The sequence below is a fragment of the Pantherophis guttatus genome, chromosome 5 (assembly GCF_059756535.1).
Source record: "Pantherophis guttatus breed Tessera chromosome 5, ASM5975653v1, whole genome shotgun sequence".
Taxonomy (NCBI): Eukaryota; Metazoa; Chordata; class Lepidosauria; order Squamata; family Colubridae; genus Pantherophis; species Pantherophis guttatus.
The window spans coordinates 40,608,016-40,633,872 of record NC_142067.1 but is presented as its reverse complement, the minus strand read 5'-3'; the positions used below and the strand labels follow the sequence as shown (position 1 = coordinate 40,633,872).

Here is a 25,857-nt window from a genome sequence, read left to right as displayed (position 1 = left end):
TCATATTTTTCTTCCACTCAGTCTTTTAAAAATCTCAAACCGGGAGTGATTACAAATGAGGCCTTTGCAGAATAGCTTTCTCAGAAAAAAAAATCACAAACTTGCTTTCTAAGCAGTGAGTAGAACTAAAATAACTTCAGCAATCCATGCAACAGGAATAAATTTTATCTAACTCTAGGCACATATAAAATTAGATACAAATTTACATTGTAGGATATTTCCTTTTTGCTAATCATCTTATGTTTTGAATTCAATAATCTAAAATGGATTGATTCTTGTGGATTAACCAGTCCTTTTTTAAAATGATGCTGAAGCTGGCAGATTTAGAATGCCATGGATGGTTGGTGGGATATTTGATTGAAATTAGTCAAGTGTTTTGGGAGCTGTGAGTTATGGTGGCCAATGGCACATCTGGAAGATAAGAGAACTGTCAGGTGGCTTGAAGGAGTTCAGGAACTGATCAGGTTTAGGATTTGAAGAAGGTGATGGAGTCAGGAATGATACAGGAATAATTGGGGAAGATGTGTTTGCAGCTACAGTGCTTACCAGCTGTTTAGCAGTGTCTAGGCTTCATTGCTCAGCTCTTGGAGTTTGTTTTGTTAGAAGGCAACAATAACAATGGATTTGGTGCTTCTTACCCAGATAGCAGAGGAGTAATTAACGGTTTGGTGGATAAGGATTGACCTGATTTTCTGGTGGCCTTTGATATCTGAGACTTAGCATGAGATGGAATGCAAAATAGGTTATTTCTGCCATGTAGGTTGAGGTGATTTATGACCTCATCCCAAGCAACAATATGCATCTGTGTGAGATGTGGTGGATTAGTCTGATTGATATGTTATTGGAATAATAGGCAGCCACATTATACAGGTAACCTAAACAATGTTGAGTTTCAGACAGAAGCACTTAAGGCAAATGCTAACCCCCTGATAGTAAGGCTGGAAATCAAGGTAATTTGTTGGGGCACTTACTTTAGGTGGGGAGCAGGTAGGGTTGGGAGAAACTGGGAAGGAGGGCAGACAAGACCATTATGATAGTTATGAGTAGAGGGAAATGTGATGGATGGGTGGCTTTCAAGATAAATATTTAGTGCCAATGTCTATGGAGATTCTCAGTCATCCAGATCATGGTTTCCCAAAGGTGCTTTTTTCAAGAGGCAACTGAATTTTCTGGTTTTTCTTTGAAGATGTTTTGCTTCTCATTCAAGAAGCTTCTTCAGCTTCTTGAGATGTTTAGTGCCAATGTTGCCTTCCAGCTCCCAGAGCTGTGCTTCAAAACCTAATAACTAATGCTCCTTATTTCTGACTGCTGCAGTGGTGGGTTCCTCCCGGTTCCGCCGAGCTGGTAGTGGTGACGATATGACATCACCTAACCGGTTCTCCACCCGCCCCCTGCCCCCCTGCCCCCCACCTCCCCGCCCCCCATCCTGCATTATTCTTACCTTTTATTTGGCCCCAGCCCCAATCTATTGCTGCCTCCTGAGTTCCAGTTGATCAGCTACAAGGAAAAAAACTGTTTAAACTCTTGGCGTGGGGCTTCAAAGGGCTGCCCTACAGCTGATCAGTGTTAAAAGATAGTGTGGTGGTAGACTGGTGCCTCCAAAAACAAATGAGTAGACCAGTGCCTGTAAAAATAAATGGGTAGACCAGTGCCTCCAAAAACAAATGAGTAGACTGGTACAGCTCTGCAAGCAGTTAAAAGCCTGGTAGACCAGTACCTCTGCTAAATCCTAAAGAATTGTCGCATGACCATCAAGCCACGCCCACAAAATAAGCCACACTCACAGAACCGGTAGTAAAAAAAATTAGAACCCATCCCTGGACGCTGCTATTTAATCTCTATATAATAAAGCTTACAATACCCATAACTTAATTGTGAATGAGGAACAGACTGTTTGCATTATCTTCTCAGAAATGAGCCCAACTAGGTTCATTCACACATGGTATCAGTTACTAACCTAGAGTCAGTATGGATGTGTGGCAATTATTATGTGAGAAACCCTTCCAAGATAGCCTATTGTGTGTCCCGTTTCCTGAATTTGAGCTATATGGATGAAGAAAGACTTTGCACCCTACTTTCTATTTGCTGCAGAGCAACCTTTATAACCAGAGCTGCTTAAGACTTTAGATAGGCTGGCAGTGAAATTCTCCAGGGCACTTGAAACTGCTGGCTTTGGACAAGGCTTTGCCAAAGTTATCTTTGGTCCAATTCATAATGGGGGTGGGTGACTTATTTTTTTAATCTTATGGCACTGGCAACGTGATCTGGAATTATATATATTACTACCAATCCTGTATCGTAGCTTTAAACATAGTTTTGAAATTTTCTGATGCTACTGGAATAAGAGACAGAGGAGACAGCATAGGTAATTTCCCTGAGTAAATAACTCAGTCAGGCCCCTTTCCAATTCATATAACATGAAGGAGAGAAGAAATACATTCAGACTTACAAGATTCTGTTACACTAGCTGTTACAACACAAACAGTCGTGACCTACAATGTATGATTTCTTAGTATGATCTAATTTATATGACTCCTGAGTAGGATCTATTTGATCAGTTGGTCACAGGTACTTGTTGGACTCTATCTAGTATTAGAGCTCATAGAAGCAACTTGGAGAGGCTAGGCAACCATCTTTAGAAGCCAGTTCTTAAGCCAGATGACTATCAAAAGGCAATGTCCTTTTAAGGGAGGTTTAATTCTGTGTGAAGGGACATGGTGGCTCAGTGGCTAAGATGCTGAGCTTGTCGATCGAAAGGTTGGCAGTTCAGTGGTTCGAATCCCTAGTGCCACGTAACGGGGTAAGTGTCCATTACTTGTCCCAGCTTCTACTAACCTAGCAGTTCGAAAGCACGTAAAATATACAAGTAGAAAAATAGGGACCACCTTTGTTGGGAAGGTAACAGCGTTCCGTGCACCTTTGGCGGTGAGTCATGCTGGTCACATGACCATGGAGAAGTCTTTGGACAGCGCTGGCTCTTCAGCTTTGTAACAGAGATGAACACCGCCCCCTAGAATTGGGAACGACTAGCACATATGTGCGAGTGGAACGTTTACCTAATTCTATGTGGAGACTAAGCTATAAAGGAAGCCAGACCCTACTGAAGGCTAATCCAGATTCACACACCATACAAAGAAATAACAGGCTAGTCTGTTGAGTTAGTCTGATTTGTGAACCCAGTTATTAGATGTTGTAAACTTTCATGATTTAGCATGATGTGAGACCAGACTATGATTAAACTTAACTATCACTTACTTCTTGTAGAAGCAACATATAAGCAAAGATCCTAGCTCTAATTTCACCGGAGGTGATACCGGTACCTGATTTAATTCACAAAGCCTGGAATAGCATTACCCAAACAAAACTTCAGTTGTTTAGAAGCCCTCCCCTACCACCCACACTGCAATTGCCTCTTCTAGGTTTTTTAGTCATCTGATGTAAAGAAATGACAACACTAAAAAAAATGAAAACCCACAAGTTAATTAACTGCATACAGTTGCCAAATTTCCCCTTTGTTTTGTACAGGCCTGCTGCCTCAGAAACTGAAATATCCAAAGAACCGAGCAGCTGTTTCATATTGCATGCACAGTCTGCCAATGTACAGCTTTGCAAAACCCACTATCTACCCTCAGTAAAACCAAAGTCATGGAATGAGTCACTTCAATACTCAAGCACAGCAATAGTTTTATTGCGGGCATCTCTTCGTTTCTGCACCACAGGGTTAGCTTTCAAAGTGGAGTGTAAAGAAGTATATTTACCAGCGGTGATTTTTTGGTAAAATTTCCATGCAACATGTTTCCATGCAATCTCAAAATGCAATTGATACAAGGTAATATCTCCCTGGATCATTTCTAATCTTAATATTCTGAAGAAGATATTATTGTATTCTTCCCATTTTCAGTATTGTGTGGTAGAATTCATGTCCTGGTTGGTTTTTTGGCTTCTATTGTTGACTAAACACCTCAAGAAAATTATTTGGTTCAAGATGGGTTATTTTTATTGAAAAGTTTTTTAAAAAGTTTACACATATTTTCCCCCCTCTCCTCCCCCCTCCTGCCCCAACCCTCCCAACCCCTCTTGACTTCCCAGAGCAATACAGGGTATAGCATTTAACAAACATAAAAAAAAAATCCATAAGATAACTATCTATAGATTTATCTCCGTCTTTCAATTTAACTCCCCTTTTTCATATCTAAATATAACTATTTAAACCAATTATTGCTTGAAAGTAATCAGTCCAACTTTGTTCTTGTCCATTCTTCAATAATAAGCAAGTCTTCTTTCTTCTACAGTTAAACATCAGATCTCCAACCCTTACATACATTAATACCTTAACAAAATATTTTAACCAATCTCAGATAAAATATATTGTAAAAACCTTATTTTTACTTTTTTCAGTTACAGTTAAACACCAGATCTCCAACCCTTACATATATTAACACCTTAACAAAATATTTTAACCAATCTCAAATAAAATATATTGTAGAAATCTTATTTTTACTTTTAACCCCATAAACTTATATTAATTCTTCTTGAAAACATTCCTTGCTTAGTAGCTTTACATAAACTTATTCATCTTATTCTCTACAAATCCTCTACGTATAATCAAATAACATCTTCACTGTTTAATATCCATATAAAATATTGTCAAAAACCTTCCCTCAACCCTTGCACCATTTATATTTTCCTTATACCCCACAAGTTTATATTTATTCTTCAACAAAGCATTCTTTAATATGGTATTAATGTAATTTAAAACAACATATAAAAGTTTAAGTAATATCCTTCTTCTAACCCATAAACTTATATTGAATGATCTACACTGTCCATAATTTTTACATCCACAATATTTTTCTTTTAACCCATAAACTTATATAAATTCTTCACCACTTAATAACAATTCAACCATAACATTATTTATTGTAACTGTTCAAAACAAATCATGTCCCTAAATATAGGTAAATCATTCATTTTCCCTATAATATAACTTATACAGGTATAATCATTCTTTTTCACTATTACTATCCTCCCCAAAAAAGAGGATTGTAATTTTTCCTTCTCCATTTCTTCCTGACTTTTTTGCGAACCTTTTGCTTCAGTCTTTTTCCTCCGCCTTCTTTTATTTTTATAAGTTCTTGGATTTTTAACTGAAGTTGCTGAACCTTACAATCCTGTTCTCTTCACAAAGTAATTCCTTTCAGTAAAAACACCTCTTTAACTGCGATTAGGAATCCATTTTTGTAAAAAAGTTGTAAAGTTCCACTTCAAATCTTCCTTCTTATATAAGAAATCCCAACACCTCCTGACAATTTTCCAGTTGTCTGTGTCAAAGCCTCTGAAGAAATGTCTCTCATTGTTTCCTGGTTGCGCTCCTTCAAGCCTCTCTGCCTTTCCTTCTTAATTTGAAAAACCTCCATTTCATTTTCCAAAGGCACATTAAACTGGGTTATTTTGTCTGCCTCCTCCTTCAGCAACTCCTTGTTGTTTGGCAACTGGAACAATACAGTATCTTCACTTGTATCTTTGTTTCGAATTTGTGTAAAGTCCTTCTTGAAAAACCCTTCCATTCTTTCCACAAACGCGGAGGTAAATGATTCTAAAATTTCTTCAAAGAGATCCACAGTCAGTATTTGTGTATTTACTGATGTATGTAATGGTGAGCCTTCATCACTTTCAAAAAAGCCAACCATTTTTTTCCCTAATAAGACTTTCACTTTATACTTTTCCAACAACTAAATCAATTATTCCAGTCCTTAAATGGTACCAGTCTTTTTAAATAAAAGTCCTTTTAAAATAAAATCCTCTTCTTTTAAACAGGGGCTTTCAGCACCACATGATACTTTGTAACTAACTTTCACTTCTCCACGCCCTCGTTAGAATCAAACGCCATCTTACTTTCCCTTTCTCCCATAGAAAATCAGAGAGAAGTGATAGACTCTTTGGAGTTAAAGTTCAGTACTTGCCATTTTAGTTTCTCCTGTATTTGCTCTGCCAGCTTTCAAGTCCAAAATTTTTTTCTTTAAAGTTGAGTTGCTGGGGTGGTCGCGACGCCTAGTTCTGCTTGAAGCAGAAACGTCCCAGGTCCGGAGCAATGACGGGCTTCCTGGAGAGCTCTCACCCTTTAAGCCCCAGATTTAAAAAGAAACCTGGGGCTTTTGGGGAGCTCTACCCACCCATCGGCTCTCTTCCCCCCCCTTCTCCCAGGGGGAAAGTTTTCAAGCCACTGAACAGCTGATTTTCGCTGTTCTAGCGGCTCTAACAGAGTTCTGGGGCTGGCGCTCACAAAGGAGCGTCTTATGTCATCTGCTTTATTTTTCCCTGCTATTTTAAAACAAATTTCCTCAGTTATTTTCATTTACTTATTTATTCATTCATTCATTCATTTTATATTTTTATATGCCACACAAACCTCACAATTCCCAAATACCCCAAAACGTCTGAGAATGACTTCACCTGAAGAATGTGAGTAGATCTGAAAAATACATTCGCTGTACATAACAGAAAAGCTACAATCTATCAGTTCTGAACAAAAACAGCATTTTATCAGTCAGCACAATTTTGATTTATGTATAGAAAAAAAATCTAGCCTGATTGACCTCAAGACTTCATATTTGTACTGATGCCAGATTAATTGTTCATGTATAATGATAAATGAACCTAGAGTGTGTCTTTTACCTCAGAAATCTTAAAGCTCTATGTACCTTTGTCTATTAGTTCCACCTGACTTATCATAAGTATATGCTTGTCACTGCTTTGCTGCTGCACTAGAAGATTTCTCACACTAGGTCTTGCTTCACTGTCATTCCGACAGATGAGGCCCAGTAATGATCAGTACCAGGAGTGAAATGCTCCCGGTTTGGACTGGATCACCCGAACCGGTAGCGATGGAGGCGTGTGGTTCGGAGAACCGATAGCAAAAATTCCTGCCCCCCTCCTATGCCCAGCTAAACTGCATGATCATCAGAGGCTTTTTTTTAAAAAAAGCATTTTTTCTACAACCACTTCGGCAGAAAAAATGCTTTTAAAAGTTAAAAAAAAAGCATCTGATGATCACGCGGTTGTAGAAAAAATGCTTTTAAAAGCGTCTGACGATCCCAGCTGAGTTGCCTGATCGGCAGAGCCTTTTTTTCTTTTAAAAGCCTCTGACGATCCCAGCTGAGTTGCCTGACTGTCAGAGGTTTTTAAAAGAAAAAAAGCTTCTGCCGATCAGGCAACTCAGCTGGAATCATCAGAGCCCTTTAAAAGCATTTTTTTACAACCTCTTCACCAAAAAGGTTGTAGAAAAAATGGTTTTAAAAGTAAAAAAAAAAAAAAGTTGTCCACACCCACCCAGTCACATTCTCCCCCACCAAGCCACGCCCACAGAACCAGTAGTAACACATTTTAGATTTCACCACTGATCAGTACTAACCACCCCCCCATCATGATGGAGCCAAGCCATACAGAACCATGGAGGTGGTTTTCTTTTCCATTCAGAGTTGGATTTTTGACAGCAGTGTTATTCATATTCAATTTTTTATCTGTAGAAATAAAAATAAATGCACATAGTGAACATACAAGATCAAGTGACTGAACCATGAAGCTGAATGAAGAACTTGTCTCTGATCACAGGCAATTCTGCAGCATGCTGGAATGTTATTAAATTGGACCTAAGTTGTTTTGTTGTATTATTATTTTCTCTCTCTCTGGTAGATATGGGGAGAAGTATTTGTTGTTTTTCTCAATGTGGAATGCCAAGATAATGTAGATGGTTTTAAGTACCATGAAGCATGATTTGTATCTTGAGAAATAACTATATTCTATTTTGTCTCAGGAAAATATATAACTCTGGTATTTATCTAATGACAAGGCAATTTCAAACATTATCAGTATGGTGGGCTAAGGGAAATGAAAAAGTCTAAAATGCTTGTGAAAAACTGATCAAGATGAGTGTTTGCTCACAGTCACTAAAGACATGAATCCCATTCCACCCTATCCTCTTCCCCCACCCCCCAAAAAACTCCATTAAAATAATTATTCTAGTGCAAAGGTAAGGATCCTCAGGTATGGTAGGGCTGGAGCTCTCAAATTCCTCACCATTGATCATGCCTGCCAAGACTCATAGGAATGAATTCAAGCATAACGGGGGAGCTGGTGAAGTTGTGCATATAGAGAGCCAGTTTTGTTTAGTGGTGACGGTACCAGACTAGAAAGCAAGAAACCATGAGTTCAAGTTCCACCTTGGCCATGAAAGTCAACTAGGTGACTTTGGGCCAGTCACTCTCAGTCTCTCTCAGCCCAACGCAGCTCACAGTGTTGTTGTTGTGGGTTAAATAGGGGGAGAAAGGTATATTGGATAGGTTCGCCACCTTATGTTATTTATAAAAAATAACACAAGAGGGATGCATGTGAGTGCGTGTGTGTGCACGCGTTTGTGTTTGGATTTATGCAACAAATAGAAATGCATTGGAATACTGAATAAAACAGTTCCTTTGTTTTCACACAGTAAAGGTATCAAGTAAAAAGAAGAATATATTCTCATCAAAGGTATATTTCCAAATGCACTTTCCCATCAACTCTCCAGTTTATTGGCAGGAAAGGCATCTATAATTCTAAATGCTACAGCTAATGGCTGCCTTGAACTAATTGTTTACCTCCTCCAAATTATCAACATATTGAATAATGCAGAATAGAAATCCTGCTAAAATGTTTTTCTTTGAGAAATACTCGTTGAATCTTTTTATAGGTAAAGTGGAACTTTAAACTGTGCTGTTTCAATTCACAAATGCGTTAAAAGTTCTTTTGACAGATGTATGGTCTAAACTTCAATTGAGCCTGAGCCTAATGTAAGTTGTAACTCTCTTTACTTTCAATAGCAGTATTTATAACAAAGTTCAGAGTCCATAATTGCATAAACTGAGTGTGACTAAAAAAGGAAATGGAAAAAAATATTTGGAAATCTAATAACTCTTATCTAGAAATTTGTAAAATACACTAAATATCTGAATACACAAAATTGATATTGTGCTACATGGATGTCATAATTTTATGGCAGAAGTCAATCAGGAGAATTCACATTCCACTGCTACCGTATCTGAGGAAAAAAACGAACTTGTAAGGTTTACTTTTCTTCTTCTCATTTTTCTGAATTTGATAGGACAGGACCAGAGAGAGATAGAATTTTTCAAATATATTTTTCAAATATGTTTATTTCTTTTTAATAAAAACCAAACCAAATCCCACTGAGTAGCTGATCATATAGAGCAGGGGTGTCAAACTCAAGGCCGCGGGTGCTTAGATCTGGCCCATGGGGTCACCCTGGAAACAGCGAAAGACTGGCCCAGGTTGCCTCTGCCCATGAAAACGGAGCTCCGGAGAGCCGCAGACGGTCCTGCCAAGCTCTGTTTTTGCTGGCAGAGGATTGCAGGAGGCTGTTGAAGCCTAAAATGGAGCTCAGGAGCCCGCTTTCTCTAGCAGAATACTCAGGCCACCACAGGCGCCCCAACATGAGTGATGTCAAGCTGGCCACACACACCCTGGCCATGCCCACTCCACCCCCTGAGGTTAAACACAACCCTGATGTGGCCCTTAATGAAATTGAGTTTGTCACCCCTGATGTAGAGAGATCTTATGAATAGAATGTTCATTTATACCTAAGCTTTTTAAAATCTGGTTATGGAAAACTAGGAACCATAAAATAAACTATCAATATTTGTGGGAGACATAAACAGGTTTCCACAGATTTGTTGTGGCCCCGCCCTCTGAGCCTGTCCCATCGGAGGAAGAAAGCTCCGAGCATGAGGAAGAGGAGTCAGCCAGGCCTCCCTCTCCAGGCCCCTCCCCTCTGGCATTGTCTCAAGTGCCGGTCGAGGGAGAATCAAAGTGATAATGAAACATCATTCCTGGACGCACGCCTCCGAAGGCGTGATAAACGTTTGCAGAAGCTTGGGAGGCGTGCTAGGGATTAGAACTGAGTCACTGGACCACACCCCAGAGACTATATAATAGAGGGTGGTGGTCAAGGAACTTTTGTGACGAACAAAGTAAACCTTGGACAGTCACTAAAGCCTCGTCCGGAACTGCTGGGAGGAATATTATTTCTGTTTGGACTTTCTTGAACGTTCGTATCTTATCTGTCTGTTTGTGAAAATAAAGTCCCTTGGCAGACGGTGTGTCTATCGCTGCCAAGAGGGAGATAAGAACTGGGTGCGTTCCAAAGTGTTTCCTTAACCCTCGGCTGGCTGTGTTGTGTGTGTGTGGGGACGGGGACAGATCAAGATTCTTTACTAGCTACTATATGTTATTTATAAAATGCCACATACATGAGAAAAGCTTACCAAGGCGTTTAATGGTCAGTGATGTTGTATTTGTCTGTTTCCGGACAATATCTTTCCAAGTTCCATCAGGGTCTTGAATCCATTCCACTGCTTCACAATACAATTTCCCTTGATCTGAATGTTTAAGTTTGATGATGGAAAATTTATATTCCGTATCCCCAATTTTCACTAGTCTGATGTCTCCTGTGTTGAACCGCTCAATGTAGGAAGGGCCTGGAAGCAGAATGTAATCTTTGGACAGGGAAAGAATGTTCTGGGCATTTTTGTCCCTTCCTTCTGGTATTACATACCAAGCAACAGAAATGTGGGTATGTTGTGCTGTTGCCGTCGATACTTGACAGATGAGATCCAAAGAATCGCCTTCATTTTGCATGAGAATCTGTGACTTCACGGTGACAGAGAGGTTGTTTGGAATTACTGAACAAAAAGAAAAAACCAACTGCAGTTTTAAATTCTGCAGACAGAAATTTTTGTAGAGGGGAATGTGGTGTATTAGTCAAAGACTATGATAACAATATACTGATCTTGAAGGGATTGTGAACTTGGATTCAAACAATTAAGACTAGGATGAATGACGGTAAAATGCTAGCATGCTAATACTATACATGTTGCTTCTGGCCCTCATATTTCTGAAAGGACGCATGGGAAACAACCAATAGTTAAGGGTATAATTTGTTTAATGAGAAAAGGAGGAAGAAGCAAAATGTAGTTTATGAAGTATATGTTTGGAAGTTTGTTTCTAAGTAATAAAACAAGAATGAATGGAGACCAAAACCCAAGGGACCATTCCATGCAACTTCTCATTGCCCAATTGTAGGGTGCAAATTTACATTTCAAATTCTGCCATTTGCTAGTAGTCATTAAATGATGCCTTTCGAGCTCAGAAAATGGCTGCTGCTTTTCCCTTGGAAGCTTTCTCTAAATTATATTTTTTTACGTCTTCCCTTTTTGTAGTTTCCTTTGTAGTTTTCGTTCTGTTTAAATTTTTTCAAATCCCTTTCAACTCTCTTACTTTCCCCCACTAATTCTAACTTAAGAGCACTAAAGGTAAAAACATATCCTTATATTTTTCTTTCAGACTTCTAATAATGGACCAGAATTTCCATCTCTAAACATAAACTCATGTGACTTAGCAACAGAAATCCCAGCAGTCTTCATTGGCATTGTTAACTGAATGCCACTGATCATTAGGTGAAAACCCATCCCTATCCAATACATTCCCTGCTTGGTCAGTCCCAGGCCTGAGCCCCCTTAAACAAAAGGATTATCTACACTTGAACTATCCCACCCTGCTATCTCACTCCCATCTCTGTCCGTTTGGCTCCCTGAACAGCAGCATTCTTCAACATCAATGGCAATGGCACTGCAGCTGAAGTAGAGGCCCAGGGCCTTCAGCAGTTTTAGCCTCCCGCCATAATCCCCAGACTCCGCTTTAGCCCTAACACTGCTGGCATAGCCACCATCACTGAGGAGTGCCACCTCAAACCCCACTCTTCAGCTGTGGTACTAGGGCTGAAGTAGGTCTGGGAGTGGTGGCAGCTAGCTGAGATGGCTGAAGGACCCAATTCTTTACTTTAGCTCTAGCGTTACCAATGCTGCCACTGCCAAGAGTTCCACTGTGCAGGATGGCCAAAAGGATACAAATGGAGTCACATAGACAGGTGACAGAATTGAAGAGCCCCTGCAGTCATAAATGTAGACTAGATGCTAAGATTGAATTATTTATGTTATTTGTAACCCCTTTTATTATTTTTACAAATAACTCAAGGCAGTGATCATATCCAACATACCTTCCTCCCATTTTCCTCACAACAACAACCTTCTGAAGGTGGGTTAGGCTAGCCCAAAGTCACTCAGCTGGCTTTCATGACTAAGGAAGGACTTGAACTCACAGTCTCCTGCTTTCTAGTCTATTGCCTTAACTACTTAGGCCTGTACCAAAAAAAAAAAATCACATCCAAATTCCAGTGCAAATTCTAAATTCTCTCACTTATTACTGTATGACTGTAACCTTGTTGCTGGTATCCTTACGATTTATATTGATTGTTTCCTAATATGATTTGATTGCCCGGTGACTATCATTACGTGTTGTACCTTATGATTCTTGATGAATGTATCTTTTCTTTTATGTACACTGAGAACGTATGCACCAAGACAAATTCCTTGTGTGTCCAATCACACTTGGCCAATAAATAATTCTATTCTATTCTAAATAATTATGGAGGAGATTTGGGGATAATGCTTCCACCCTATGTTTGTCCATAGCTTCTTGGAAAAGGGGTAAGATTGAAGTCCTTGGTCAATTACAATGGACCACAATCAATCATTCCAAATTTATAACCAAGGTACTCACACTTTCTTTTCCCAAGTAAAGTTAAAACAGAATTAATTATTTATTTTTGTCTGAAAGTTACGGGATCTAATTAAAGCTGACTGAATGTTGATCACTAAGAAGATTATAATCTAGTCAGATAGCTATCAGAGTCCACAAATAGTATTATTTGGGCATCCTCCTGGATTCACGGCTGTCTTTAGAAGAGCACTTGACGGCCGTGACTGGGAGGATTTTCCATCAGGTTCGCCTGATCTGCCAGTTGCGTCCCTTTCTGGATCGGGACTCCTTAAACACGGTCACTCATGCCCTCGTCACTTCCCACCTGGACTACTGCAATGCTTTCTACATGGGGCTCGCCTTGAGGAGCACCCGGAGGCTCCAACTGGCGCAGAGTGTGGCCGTGCAGGTGGTTATGGGAGCGACGTGGCGCTCCCATGTAACACCTCTCCTGCGCGAGCTGCACTGGCTCCCGGTGGTCTTCCGGGTGCGCTTCAAGGTTTTGGTTACCACCTTTAGAATGCTCCATTGCTTAGGGCCTGGTTATTTACGGGACCGCCTGCTGCCACAAACGGCCTCCCACCGGCCGATACGCTCTCACAGAGAGGGACTCCTCCGGGTGCCATCAGCCAAACAATGTCAGCTGGCGGCCCCCAGGGGGAGAGCCTTCTCTGTGGGGGCACCTACTATCTGGAACGAGCTCCCCCCAGAGATACGGAGGATCCCGGATCTACGCACCTTCCGCCGCGCTCTTAAAACCTTTTTATTTCACCAGGCTGGTCTGGCCTAACCTTTCCCATTCTTTCTTAATGTAAATTTTAATGTAAATTTTAATTTGCTCTTAAGCTGGGGTTTTAAATTTGTCTTGGGCTAAATTGATTTAATTTGATTTTACTTTTATACTTAATTTTTGTATTTTATGTGTTTTATTCTGTGCCTGTTCACTGCCCTGAGTCCTTCAGGAGTAGGGCGGTATACAAATTAAATAAAACATAAAACAAACAAACAAACATTATAATGGATATAGAATTAATTAATAGTGTCCCATGTATAAAGTTAACACCAAAGTGGAATTAATTATCTATAGTATCTCACAAGTAGTTTTGTACATTTCACTCTCCATGTGGAGTAGAAAAAAATCTAGTAGAGTAAATCAAACATCCGACATGAAAATTTGTATAGGCTTTGAAGTGAATATGCACCCCATACTTTATCATACCTGATATATTTGTTTTAGCGCTATAAGTCCCAAGATAAACATCTTCTGTGTTGGGTATGTGGCATTCATATACACCAGCATCGTCCTTCTTGAGGTCCGTGATGTGCAGGAGAACAGAATCTTCCTTGGTCTTTTCAATGTAGATTTCCCCACTTTCAACACGCCCGGAGTAGAACTGATAAGAAAATTTGCTGTCTCCAGTGCTGATGATCTTCATCTCCCTCTGTGGAGCTGACAACTGATAAGCGGACCACTCAAAATTCTGTTCCACCGATTTTTGGTAGCCACTGACATTACACGAAATAGTGATGTGTGTCCCTATTACTCGATAAAGAGGTCCTTTCTGAATAGACACCATTCGGACTCCCACACAGGGGTCTATGAACAAATTATTAAAAGATAGTAGAATCAGTCCAATTTATTACATTAAAATATTCAAAAAAGACATTGTCCAGACCCATGAAATGGTAGATGAGAGCAAGACAGTTTAAACTTTCCAACAACTATCATTAGACAGTGGTAATGAAATGCAAATTAGAACATTTGTCACATTCAAAAAACTTGCATTAGAATTCACAAACACTATCAATTCTGCTTTAGTTTTATTAAATAAATCCTATTATTTTGATAAACTTATATTGAGTTTTAATTTTGTTTCATATATTCAGTTGTTTGTTCCTGTGCATAGTCATGCAACATTTTAGCTTTTCAAAAAAGATGTTATCATATTTATAACCAGTAATAAGATATATTGAAATGATTTAAAAATTAATCTTTATAATAATTTAATAAAAGCTAATATTCTAGAAACATTTATGAAAGGCAACATGCATAGTTATCTTTCTATAATCCAGCCAAGTACTTCTCCACATTAATTAATTTTGTAAAAAATTAATTTTAATTCAGAAAAAAAGAAAGTGAATTAAAACAAAATATTGTGTATCATTTAGGAGAGTTATATATAATACTGAATTAGAAATGTGACATTTTCATTAATATTGATCAAGATTGACTTTATTTCCAAGAAAAAAAAAAGAAGGAACAATTGGATCATTTTCATAGACTAAGAGAAAGTCTTCCAGAACCTGAAACTTATTAATTACATTGAAAGCTATTTTGCATACACACACACACACACACAGAGACACACACACACACACACACACGGAGTAAAATTAACTGTAAAAAATATGTTAATTATTTCTGGCCTTTAATAGGATGGAAATATGAAATTCTTTATCCTGTTGTATGGTTTAAACCAGAGCTCACAACTGTTTCAAGATCAAGGGCTTTACTCCTATAACATAGATGAGCTCAATCATCTATGTTTGATCACTTGATTTGTTTAATATTGAATCATGGCTATCACAATTGGCATTTTGAGATATGTTATGGAACCAACTGCACATCTTGTGTAGTCAAATACCTTGGCTTGAGAACAGCAGTTGTTTTAACCTATGGAAAATTATTCCTTTGGCAGCTAAAAGGTATGTAGGTACAAGAAGATACATAGTATGTCCTGAGAGTTAGGACAACTCTTTACTTAGCCCCTTTCTGTTATCAGTTTTACAGGAAATTCAAAAAAGCTCTGGTTTCTCTACTTTTGAATAATATTACAGGATTTACCAACCAACAATAAACACAATTCCCATCATTTAACACCAATATCCAATTAGTGTGGTGGCATATAATAAGGCTCATAGTAACTAAAAACTGATTTTCTTTTAGTTTGCTGGATAGGCTTTATTCTTAGATCTAGGTTTAGAACTGACTGGTTTTTTATTAGCCGACATTTCTTGTATTTTAAGTGAAGCTTTTTAAATATATATTATTTCTTTTGACTTATCTTCTGTCTTATTTAATATTTTTGGTTTTATATTTAGGATTATTGTTATATTTGTTTTGTTGTCTTATTAAGCATTATTAAATCATTCAAATAACTTGTATAAGTTCCTGGAAGTGGCTCTCACATTATATATCTTTGATTTATCCCACCTTTTTAAGTAATTGCAATTTAATATAATTTAATTTAAGTACTGGAAAAAGACATATCTTCTGTGAAAGATTATAAGTATGTTTGTGTTTTCTGTTTATATTGATGTGGAAGACATGAAAAACTGTAGTATAAGTCCTAAAGTGAAATAACATCCCTCCCATCTTTAATAAAAAAGAAAGAAAACAAAATAGTTTAATCCCACCTTCATGTATTGTGCCCTTAATCCAATCATGAGGATCAGCATATTCAAAACCTTGTTTGGTTAGTATTAATTTAAGAGAAGATGACACAAGAGCAATAATCAGCAAAGAATAGAATTCATTAAATCTTTACAGCATGGACTCATCCTGATAGCATACACACATAAGCCACTACAAATATGATATAGAGATAAGGAATAGTGGTGCCTGCAACTTTTCTAAAATTGTGAAATAATTAAAAATAGCTCTTCAAATGTTGTACAACTGGTCCTAAATAGAAAAAAGACCCCTATAAGTAAGTACTTTATCAATTCTTAGGATCATTAGATGGAACTTTTGTGGACAGATGTAAATATTCCCTGAAAATCAGACACTGGAGGTTTGGTAGCTTATAGGTGAGCATCCAAAGATATCCAGTTGGCTAATACTGAAATATACTTACATTGGCAAGAAATAGAAAACCTGAACTTAGACTTCTATAAAAAGAAACCACACTACATGAAACTCACCAAGCAGCAACAGGAGCACAGTTGACAAATACAGAAGAGGCCCCATTAATACTAATGTCAGTCTTCCTTCTACAAGAAACATAAGTGCCTTTAATTGCTGAGATCTGGCAATGAGCTTTGCCTAATAGTGATGAGGAAACTGCCACTTCTTTTTTGTGGTTTCTAAGTTTCACAGTGGAAAAACCTGTGAAAAATTGCTCAGAAAAGCTTAAGAGGCCACCTGCAGACCAATACAATAGTGGTTTATTAAGAAGGCAGCTCTGTTGAATCTCAGCCCCCACAATAGTCTCTGGATTTTTGTATTCTCAGTATAGGTAGTCCTTGACTTATGACCAGAACGGAGACCAAAATTTATGTTGCAAAGTGAGACATTTGTTAAGTGAGTTTTGCCTCATTTTATGACCTTTCTTGTCACAGTTGTTAAGTGAATCACTGTATTTGTTAATTAGTAACCAGTTGTTAAGTGACTCTGGCTTCCCCATTGATTTTGCCTCTCAGAATCCTGGAAAAAGTGATCACATGACCCTGGGACACTGCAATCGTCATAAATATGAACTAGTTGCTAAGCATCTGAATTTTGATCATGTGACTATGGGGATGCTGCAGTGGACATCAGTGTCAAAATCGGTCATAAGTCACTTTTTTCAGTGCTGTTGTAACTTTGAACAGTCACTAAATGAACTGTTGTAAGTCGACAACTACTTGTAATCTTAAGAAATTTTTTTTCCTCCACTCAATGCTTATTATAATTGCTCAAGTATGTGACATGAAAACTAAACACTAAAACTTCACAGGCAAATAGTCTTTCAGAATAAAAGCTGTTAAAAATGTTTGTGCTTTCATATACCTTAATATTTTTTTACTCCTTCTTAATTCTTTCTTGGTATCTTCAATCCTTATTCAAATCTCAGTTTTCCTTGGCCCATGGAAGTTACAGTTCACAGTTATGATAGTGATGATACAACACGGAGCCCACACTGTTCTTTTTCTTCTTCATGAAAAGAATAACATGGAGAGAATTTCTCATATTTTTCCAATAATAGAATACAAAGCAATTTATTTGCAATTATCAAATATATATATATATATCAATGTTTATTTAAAATACTGTATTTTTCGGACTATAAGACGCAGCTTAGTTTTTGGGGAGGAAAATGGGGAGGGGGAAATCTGCCTACCGGGTCATCTGGCTAGCGTCCTTAGTCTGGTCAGCTTCAACACATTAGTTTGTTGGTTTTTTATCCCCTGTTTGGGGATAAAAAATAGCTTCTAAGGCACAGCTGAGAGGAAGCAGCAATGAGAAAAGCAGGCAAAGATGAGGGAGGGAAGATTGCTTCACTCGACTAGTGCCTAGTTAGGGCTGAAAATAGCTTCTAAAGAACAGTTGAGAGTCGGAGCAAAGCATGGAGATCGCTCCACTTGCTAGTGCCTTGTTAAAGCACAGTGGAGAGTCAAGGGAGCAGGCAAAGTTGGGAAGATTACTTCACTCGCTAGTGCCTTGTTAGCGCTTCGTTTGGGCTGAAAAAAGCTTCGAAAAAGCTATATTCAGAGTATAAGACACACCCAAATTTTCAGCCTCTTTTAGGGAGGAAAAAGGTGTTTTTTATATTCTGAAAAATACAGTACGTGGAATTGATTCATATATATTCACTTCATGACACTATAGAAAAAGGTTGGTGTATCAATTGGTAATTCAAAAGCCCTGTGCAGTCTGATTACACAGAAACAGTTCTATAAAATGGGATAACTGAGTAATGAGTACAAGTATCTTGTTTATTTTTTCCTTTGGAGAATTAGGTATCTTTACCTGACAGTTATGCTCCAGATCTAAACTTCTGGTGCTAAATGCATCTAGCTGCTAATGAATGCCAAAATAAAATTTACATAATTATATGCCATAAACTGATATATATATACCCCGTAATCTTACATGTAAACAATGGGAGGGACATAGCTCAATTGTTGAGAACATATTTTCCATACATGACGTTTAACAGACTAGCAGAGTTGGAAGGGACCTTATAGGTCATCTAGTCCAACCCCTCCCCTCAAGCAGGAGACCCTATACCATTTCTAACAAATGGCAATCCAATCTTTTCTTGAAAGTCTCAAGTGATAAAGTTCCCACAACTTCCGAAGGCAAGCTGTTCCATTGGTTGATTGTTCTCACTGTCAGAAAGTTCCTCCTCATTTCTAGGTTGAATCTCTCCTTGGTCAGTTCCATCCATTATTCCTTTTCTGGCCTTCAGGTGATTTGGAAAACAGCTTGACCACCTCCTCTCTGTGGCAGCCCATCAAATATTGGAACACTGCTATCATGTCTCCCCTGGTACTTCTTTTCACTAGACTAGCCATGCCCAGTTCATGTAACAGTTCTTCATATGTTTTAGTGTCCGGTCCCCTAATCATCCTGGTTGTTCTCCTCTGGATGCAGTACTTTTGGCGTGGTCTTACTAGGGCTTTATAGAGTGGTATTAGTACCTCACTTGATTTTGATTGTATCCCTCTGTTAATGCAATTTAGGATTGCATTGGCTTTTTTAGCTACTGCTGCACACTACTTGCTCATATTTAGCTGATTGTCCACCAAGACTCCAAGATCCCTCTCACAGTCACTACTATTAACCCTGGTTTTCACCGGTTTATATGTGTGGTTTTGGTTTTTCTTACCTAAGTGTAAGACTTTACTTTTCTCTACATTGAATTTCATTTTGTTAGATAAGGCCCAGTGTTCAAGTCTGTCAAGATCCATCTGGATCTTGAGCCTATCTTTTAGGGTGTTAGCTATTCCTGCCAGCTTAGTGTCATCTGCAAATTTGGTAAGTTCCCCTTCTATTCCCTCATCTAAGTCGTTTATGAAGATATTGAAGAGTACTGGGCCTAAGACAGAACCTTGTGGCAGCCCACTGCTTACTTCTCTCCATGTAGACTTAGACCCATTAATGACTATTCGTTGAGTACGATTTGTCAGCCAGTTGCGAATCCATCTGCTGGTGAAGCTATCTATCCCACTTTTTTCTAGCTTACGAAGAAGTAGCGTGTGGTCTACTTTGTCGAATGGCTTGCTGAAGTCTAACTATATTATATCCACAGTATTTCGCTGGTCTACTAATTTGGTCACTATGTTGAAAGATGAAATAAGATTGGTTTGGCATGATATGTTTTTAACAAACCCGTGCTGACTGCTAGTTATTACTTTAAGTTCTTTAGATCAATTCCAGAGAGCTCCATCTTTAAAGAATTAAATATTGGCAAAGAAGTTTAGTTAAAATCCTGAAAATCTGCAGGGAATCAGCGTAGATATTATATAAGGTATTATTTAAGAACATAGGAAAAGAACTACTGGATCAGGACAAAGGTATTCTATATTCCCCAGGGGCTGGTTAGCTCCCTATAGGTTGCCCTCAACTTACAACCTGTGAGAAGACAACAGCTAGGTCATGATTGAACCAAAATGTATATAGGTCTCAAAAAAAGCTAACAGGCCTCAAATGAATTACTATATAATAAAGTACCAGGCCGGAATGATTTCCTAAGGATAATGTAATATTTGTAATTTGCTGTGCTAGCACAATATTGCAACTTGCATCTGCAAAGTAAGTAATTTTAGAAGTTATTTTTGATTAGGAACATCAAAGATATTAGGAAATAGAGAACTGAAAATAACAAATGGTGGAAGATTTCCAATAAACTCATATGTATGTGTTAACTGACGGTCAGTAGGAGAAAAGCAACCTCAGTAAAATTCCATTTAATGTTGGGGGGGGGGGTTGTCAGAAGAAAGGTATAAATGAAGGAGATGGGTCTCAGATTGTGGCCACTGGCCATAGCTACTCCTTGCTGGACCTAGCTATTGTCTCTGGACCTCATTGCAATGTGTTATTGATGTAAGTAATACTATGATGGCTTTTCATGTTCTAAATTGCTCATGAAATAAACTTTTGAATCTTAAAGTAAGAATTGTTTATTGTATTACTGTCTCCTGTTTCTTTTATTGGGATTCATTTTATGACAAACCACAATTGAGCCCAAAACTTCTGTTGCTAAGAGAGACATTTGTTAAGATATTTTTGCCTCATTTTACGATCTTTCTTTCCACAGTTGTTAAGTGAATAATTGCAGCTGTTAAGGGCATGGTTGTTAAGTAAATCAGGCTTCCCCATTGACTTTGCTTATCTACTCACATATAACACACTTCTGCTAGGTCACCCTGTTACACACTACTAGGACTTGAATTGTTGGAGCAAAGACCATCACCAGTATCATTAAGGCACTGAGCCACCACATCTCTTGCTTCCCTAATGACTTTGCTTGTCAGAATTCAACCAAGGAAGTTGCAAATTGCAATCAGATGAGTATGGGGATGCTGCAATGACTAAGTATAAGGACCACTAATTAATCCTAATAGTATGTTTGAATGTACTGAAGAAATGATTGTTAAATGAGGACCACCTCTACTTTTCAGGCTGAAAAGGCTATCACACTTCATCTCAATATCAAATTAGTAATGAAAAAGCACCTCCAGTTCCACCCCCAGACCTCAGATGGAAGAAACATTTTATTTCTTATGATCAATAAGTCCAGGAAAATTACAAGTATGATCAAGACATCACCAGTTTTAATCTTGACTTAGTCAGGATTCTAGAACAATTTTTATAGCATAGGCTATTCCATTGTACTTCCCCACTTACACAGAATCAAAACTACTGTTCCACATAGAGTCCTTTAGTCAAGCACGGAGTCTTAACAGAGAAGTGAAGAGCCTGCGCTGTAGTATCTATTATCTCATTAGAGCCCATGTTCCACAAATAGGCTGTGGATTCAATTAAATTTTATGGCTATGCTGTATAAATTTCTCAACTCTTATTTGATAAGCTTTTGCTGAAAGAACAGTAACATCAAAGTGTAGAATAGCATAAGGGGGACCTTTGCATGTATGCATATATATATATATATGTGGAGGAAGGAGGGAGGGAGGAAGAGAGAAGGCGAAAGAGAGAGAGAGATTCCGCTGAACTTCTATACATATGAGATTGAGGAAAATAATCACCCCTTTCTATGTTCTATAGGGCATACAGTGGAAATCAGTAGAGCTGAAATTGCAACAATGAACAGTCATATTATGACTTTCTGGGAACTGAATGCGGCTTTTGTGTTAGTTTAACAAGCAAATGCAGAATGCAACATTCTCCCTTACCTCTCTCTGTAGTAATTTCCTGTCTCTCTGAATTGCTTCTAGTTACTAGTCATGCATATTGGTCCAAAAAAACATATCAAAACAAAACTGAATGGCATCAAATGGGCTGTTTAACCCTGGGAACTATTATGCTACTCTTTTCAGCCCAACAACTCTGTGATTAAAATGCACAATGTGCTTTGAATTAAATGGATTAATGAAAACAATGTATTAAATGGCAATGATCAACCCCCACAACCCAGAAAAGGCTTGCTTGACCTGCATAAGTCTACAGTGTTACAAATCTTCTAGCTAGCAGAGGAAATCATTTAAATAACTTGAAACTGGAACACAGCTTGTAAGTGAAGCCTAGATGCTGAATTTCATCAAAAGAAAGATGTATCAAAGTACAAAAACAAGTATTTGTAGAGGTTTTAAAACTGAACTTGCCAGATCTTTTTATGGTTGAAAATGAAAATGAGGGTTACGGAAGAGATTGGAATGAACACGTGCCTTTAGCTAAGTTGCTGACAATGCTATAGATGGATAAAACTGGAAATAAAAAAGTTAAAATCCTTCCAGAAAATTCTACAACAAAGCCTACAATAATAGATGTATAGCTAGAATGCATTTAACTGTGGATGACTCTGGAAAAAATGAAGACAGAGCAGTTTATTGTTTTCTCTATTATTAAAATTAGAGACATTTATTGAAGCTGAGTCCCTTGGACTGCAAGGCGATCAAACCGGTCAGTCCTAGAGGAGATCAACCCTAACTGCTCTTTAGAAGGCCAGATCCTAAACAGTAACAGAGTTGGAAGGGACCTTGGAGGTCATCTAGTCCAACTCCCTGCTCACGCAGGAGACCTGTACTAGGGATTTGAACTGCCGAACTGCCGACCTTTCTGATTGACAAGCTTAGTGTCTTAGCCACTGAACCGCCTAGTCAGGATGAAGATGAAACTCAAATACTTTGGCCACCTAATGAGAAGGAAAGACTCACTGGGGAAAAGCCTAATCTTGGGAACTATTGAGAGCAAAAGAAGAAGTGGACGACAGGGAATGAGGTGGCTGGATGGAGTCACTGAAGCAGTAGGCATGAGCTTAAATGGACTCCAGAGAATGGTAGAGAACAGGAAGGCCTGTGGGAACGTTGTCCATGTGGTCGCGATGGGTTGGACACAACTTCACAACTAACAACAACAACGAATTGAAGCTGAATGTGAAACTAAGAAAAAAAAGGGAAATGTTATTCAGTATACGAGGTAAGGCGTTTGGTGCTTTCTGATGTAATGCTGACATTGGCTACTGATTTAGAATTTATAGACAGCAAGACTGTCAGTAATTACTAACTCTGATGTTTATTTAGTCTGAATTCAAGGCAGCATATTTAAAGTACCAGTTGCTAAATAGCACCAGTGAAAGGCAACTGTGAACTTGTGACTTTCCTGCATGTATCTGCTCATCCATGAAGATGTGATAGAGAATGCTGGACTATCTTACCTGATATGGGAAAACTTCCACTGACAATATATTCTTGATTGATTTATTAATTTATTCATGTACAATTCTAGTAGCTGTATGTATTTAGATATGGGGGTAGGAAGTTGAATGTGTTTTAATATTCTCTTGGCAGTCTGTAACAACTTGACAAAGATCTGCTTGACAATTCCAAGTTCTGCCATGGAAATATTAGTAATAACATTTATTAAAAGTTAAAACTTTTTATTGTCCAATAAAAGGTTTTGAATGACCTTTTCTTGAAATTTTACTCTTAAGATTTTCCATTTGTCCATTTGCCCATGCAGTAGAAAATATATAACTAATAATTTTTATGGCACAATCATATATTTGTAGGGTGCTTCAGGGAACACAAGCAAATTATGTTTTTTTCCTGATGATTTTGAATTTGTGCACTTATTTAAATCCATTGAATTCCTGGATATTATTGATGTTTAGAGCCATTTTAAAAGATTCACTGTCAGATTTCTGCTATTGCTTTTTCTGATGTTCCATTGTGGAAATTATTAACCTTAAAAATCTAAGTTGTGATCCACTTTCTAATAAAAATGATTATATGCCTGTCCTTTACCTTCTCCTTATGAAACAATATATATTCATCGCCAGATGACTTATTCCTGGTCATTCTAATTCAGCTCAGAGACCTTGCTTTCTATTTGGTTCTGGAGCTTAGCTTAACGTCTTCTGTTTTTGCTAACATGCATGAGTTCCTGTTTTATCCAATGCTACTTGTTGCTCCATAGAAGGTAAAACCTATACTTCTTGTGGTTTTGCTTCTGTATGCTCTATCCGTTTTTTTCTGACTAATTTTTTTTAGAAATATAGTTAAACTATAGAGAAGTTTAACTGCATTTTCTCTTATGACTGACAGCATATACAGTTAATGTTAAATTATTGTATTGTATTGTATTGTATTGTATTGTATTGTATTGTATTGTAGTGAAATAGAAATAATGACAACACTAGCAGAAATATATTTATATATAGGATAATCATAATCATAATATAGTGAGAAAAGAGCATCCATTTATGGTGGTAATTAAAATAAACTGAGCCAAAACGAAAGAAATGGTATGAAAATATTAAATAAAAATGATTTAAAAGATAAAAGATTTATATGATATCCATTTAGTATTAATATAGGATTAATGCAATTGCTAAGTTTATGATTAAATCTAGACCATTCATTGACATGTTGTATCAGCCCCATAAATAATTTTTTAAATTAGATAATTTTGATTACATTATCAGGTCATATCCTGAATTAATTAAACCCTTAATTTTAGCAATATAACTTTTTCAGTTTATTGCTAGATTATCATCTTGGCTAAGTCCCACATTCAACAGATCTAAAGCTCTAAATATAATAAAAGTTCCATATTTTGGGAACATAATTTAGTAACAAATTTATAATATTTAACTATTATAATTCTTTTCAAAATTGCTATTAACGTATGCTAAATTTGAAACAAAACAAAGCTAATAATGGACAAGACTAAATTTTATGAATTAAAAATCTTTCAAATATTTTACAATGCCAGGATTAAAAAAACAGAAGTCTTTTTAAACACTATTTGGTCCAATAGGCATGAAATAATACTTTCTAACTTGAATTTATTCATTTTCCAAGATTGGACATTACAATTCTTCATTCCATAGTTCATAGCTACAGTAATGCTAACCTTAATTCTGAGTTGTAATTCCTAACAAAATGGAATTGTTGGTTTCACTTCAAGTCTTTTCTGTCTTACAGATTTTAGGATTGCAGGTACTTCTGAGAGTCAAAGCAATTAGACATTGTTTAGTCAATACATGTTTCAACTGTATTTGTTTATTTTTATCCCTTTATTATTTTTACAAATAACTCAAGGCAACAAACATGTTCAACACACCTTCCTCTCCCTTTCCCCCCCACAACAACAACTGTATGAGGTGGGTTAAACTGAGAGAGAGAGTGACTGGCCCAAAGTCATCCATCTGGCTTTCACAGCTAAGATGGGACTTAATTATCTTTCGGGCAAATCTTTTTGAGAAGTCAGTCTCTCAAAGTTTTTAAAATAGCCATTATGTTACTATTGATTAAGATATTTATGTCTTGTTTAACCTCAGTATTGGAATAAGATACTTTTCAATAGAAAATTTTCAAATTTGGGTTATCCCCCAGCATCACTTCCTGTGGTCCAAATGTGTTGAAATGTTTTTTTAACGTCCAGAATAATAAAATAACATTTGAAAGCAGCTTAGGTAGATACATCCTAATCCACTGAATTATTATTAGGAAGCGAAGTTCAGTCTCCTAATAAGTCTCCTAATAAGTTCAGTCTAATATTCTATTATTATAGTCAATTTCAATGAAATAAGTTTTAGCATTTCCGTGGAGCTGATTTCCTGGTCTGGTCTACTTAGTGGCACTTTATTATCCAAAATGGCCATGAATTATATTCACAGCCTTAATATCTTTAGACTGCTCAATAAAAAAGATAAGAAGTTCAAAGACCAAAGACTAAAGGAGGGGCATTCTTGATGAGTACCAAATAATATAATTTGAAGAAGAAATAAATCCATTTGTCATGTATCTGATATCTTTTTA

General features: G+C 37.5%; 1 protein-coding gene and 1 long non-coding RNA gene across 2 annotated transcripts in view; one reads left to right on the top strand and one right to left on the bottom strand.

The window, feature by feature from the left end:
- LOC132710334 (uncharacterized) overlaps positions 1-25,857 on the top strand; it is a 112,717-nt gene that overhangs the window by 73,966 nt on the left and 12,894 nt on the right. The window lies entirely within an intron of this gene.
- LOC117663756 (immunoglobulin superfamily member 2-like) lies at positions 7,341-14,234 on the bottom strand. Its single transcript, XM_034414198.3, has 3 exons — positions 13,868-14,234; positions 10,317-10,733; positions 7,341-7,520 (listed from the first exon to the last, which is right to left on the bottom strand). Exons 1-3 carry the CDS (start codon positions 14,223-14,225, stop codon positions 7,384-7,386), a joined length of 912 nt encoding a protein of 303 aa, XP_034270089.1. The 5' UTR covers positions 14,226-14,234; the 3' UTR covers positions 7,341-7,383.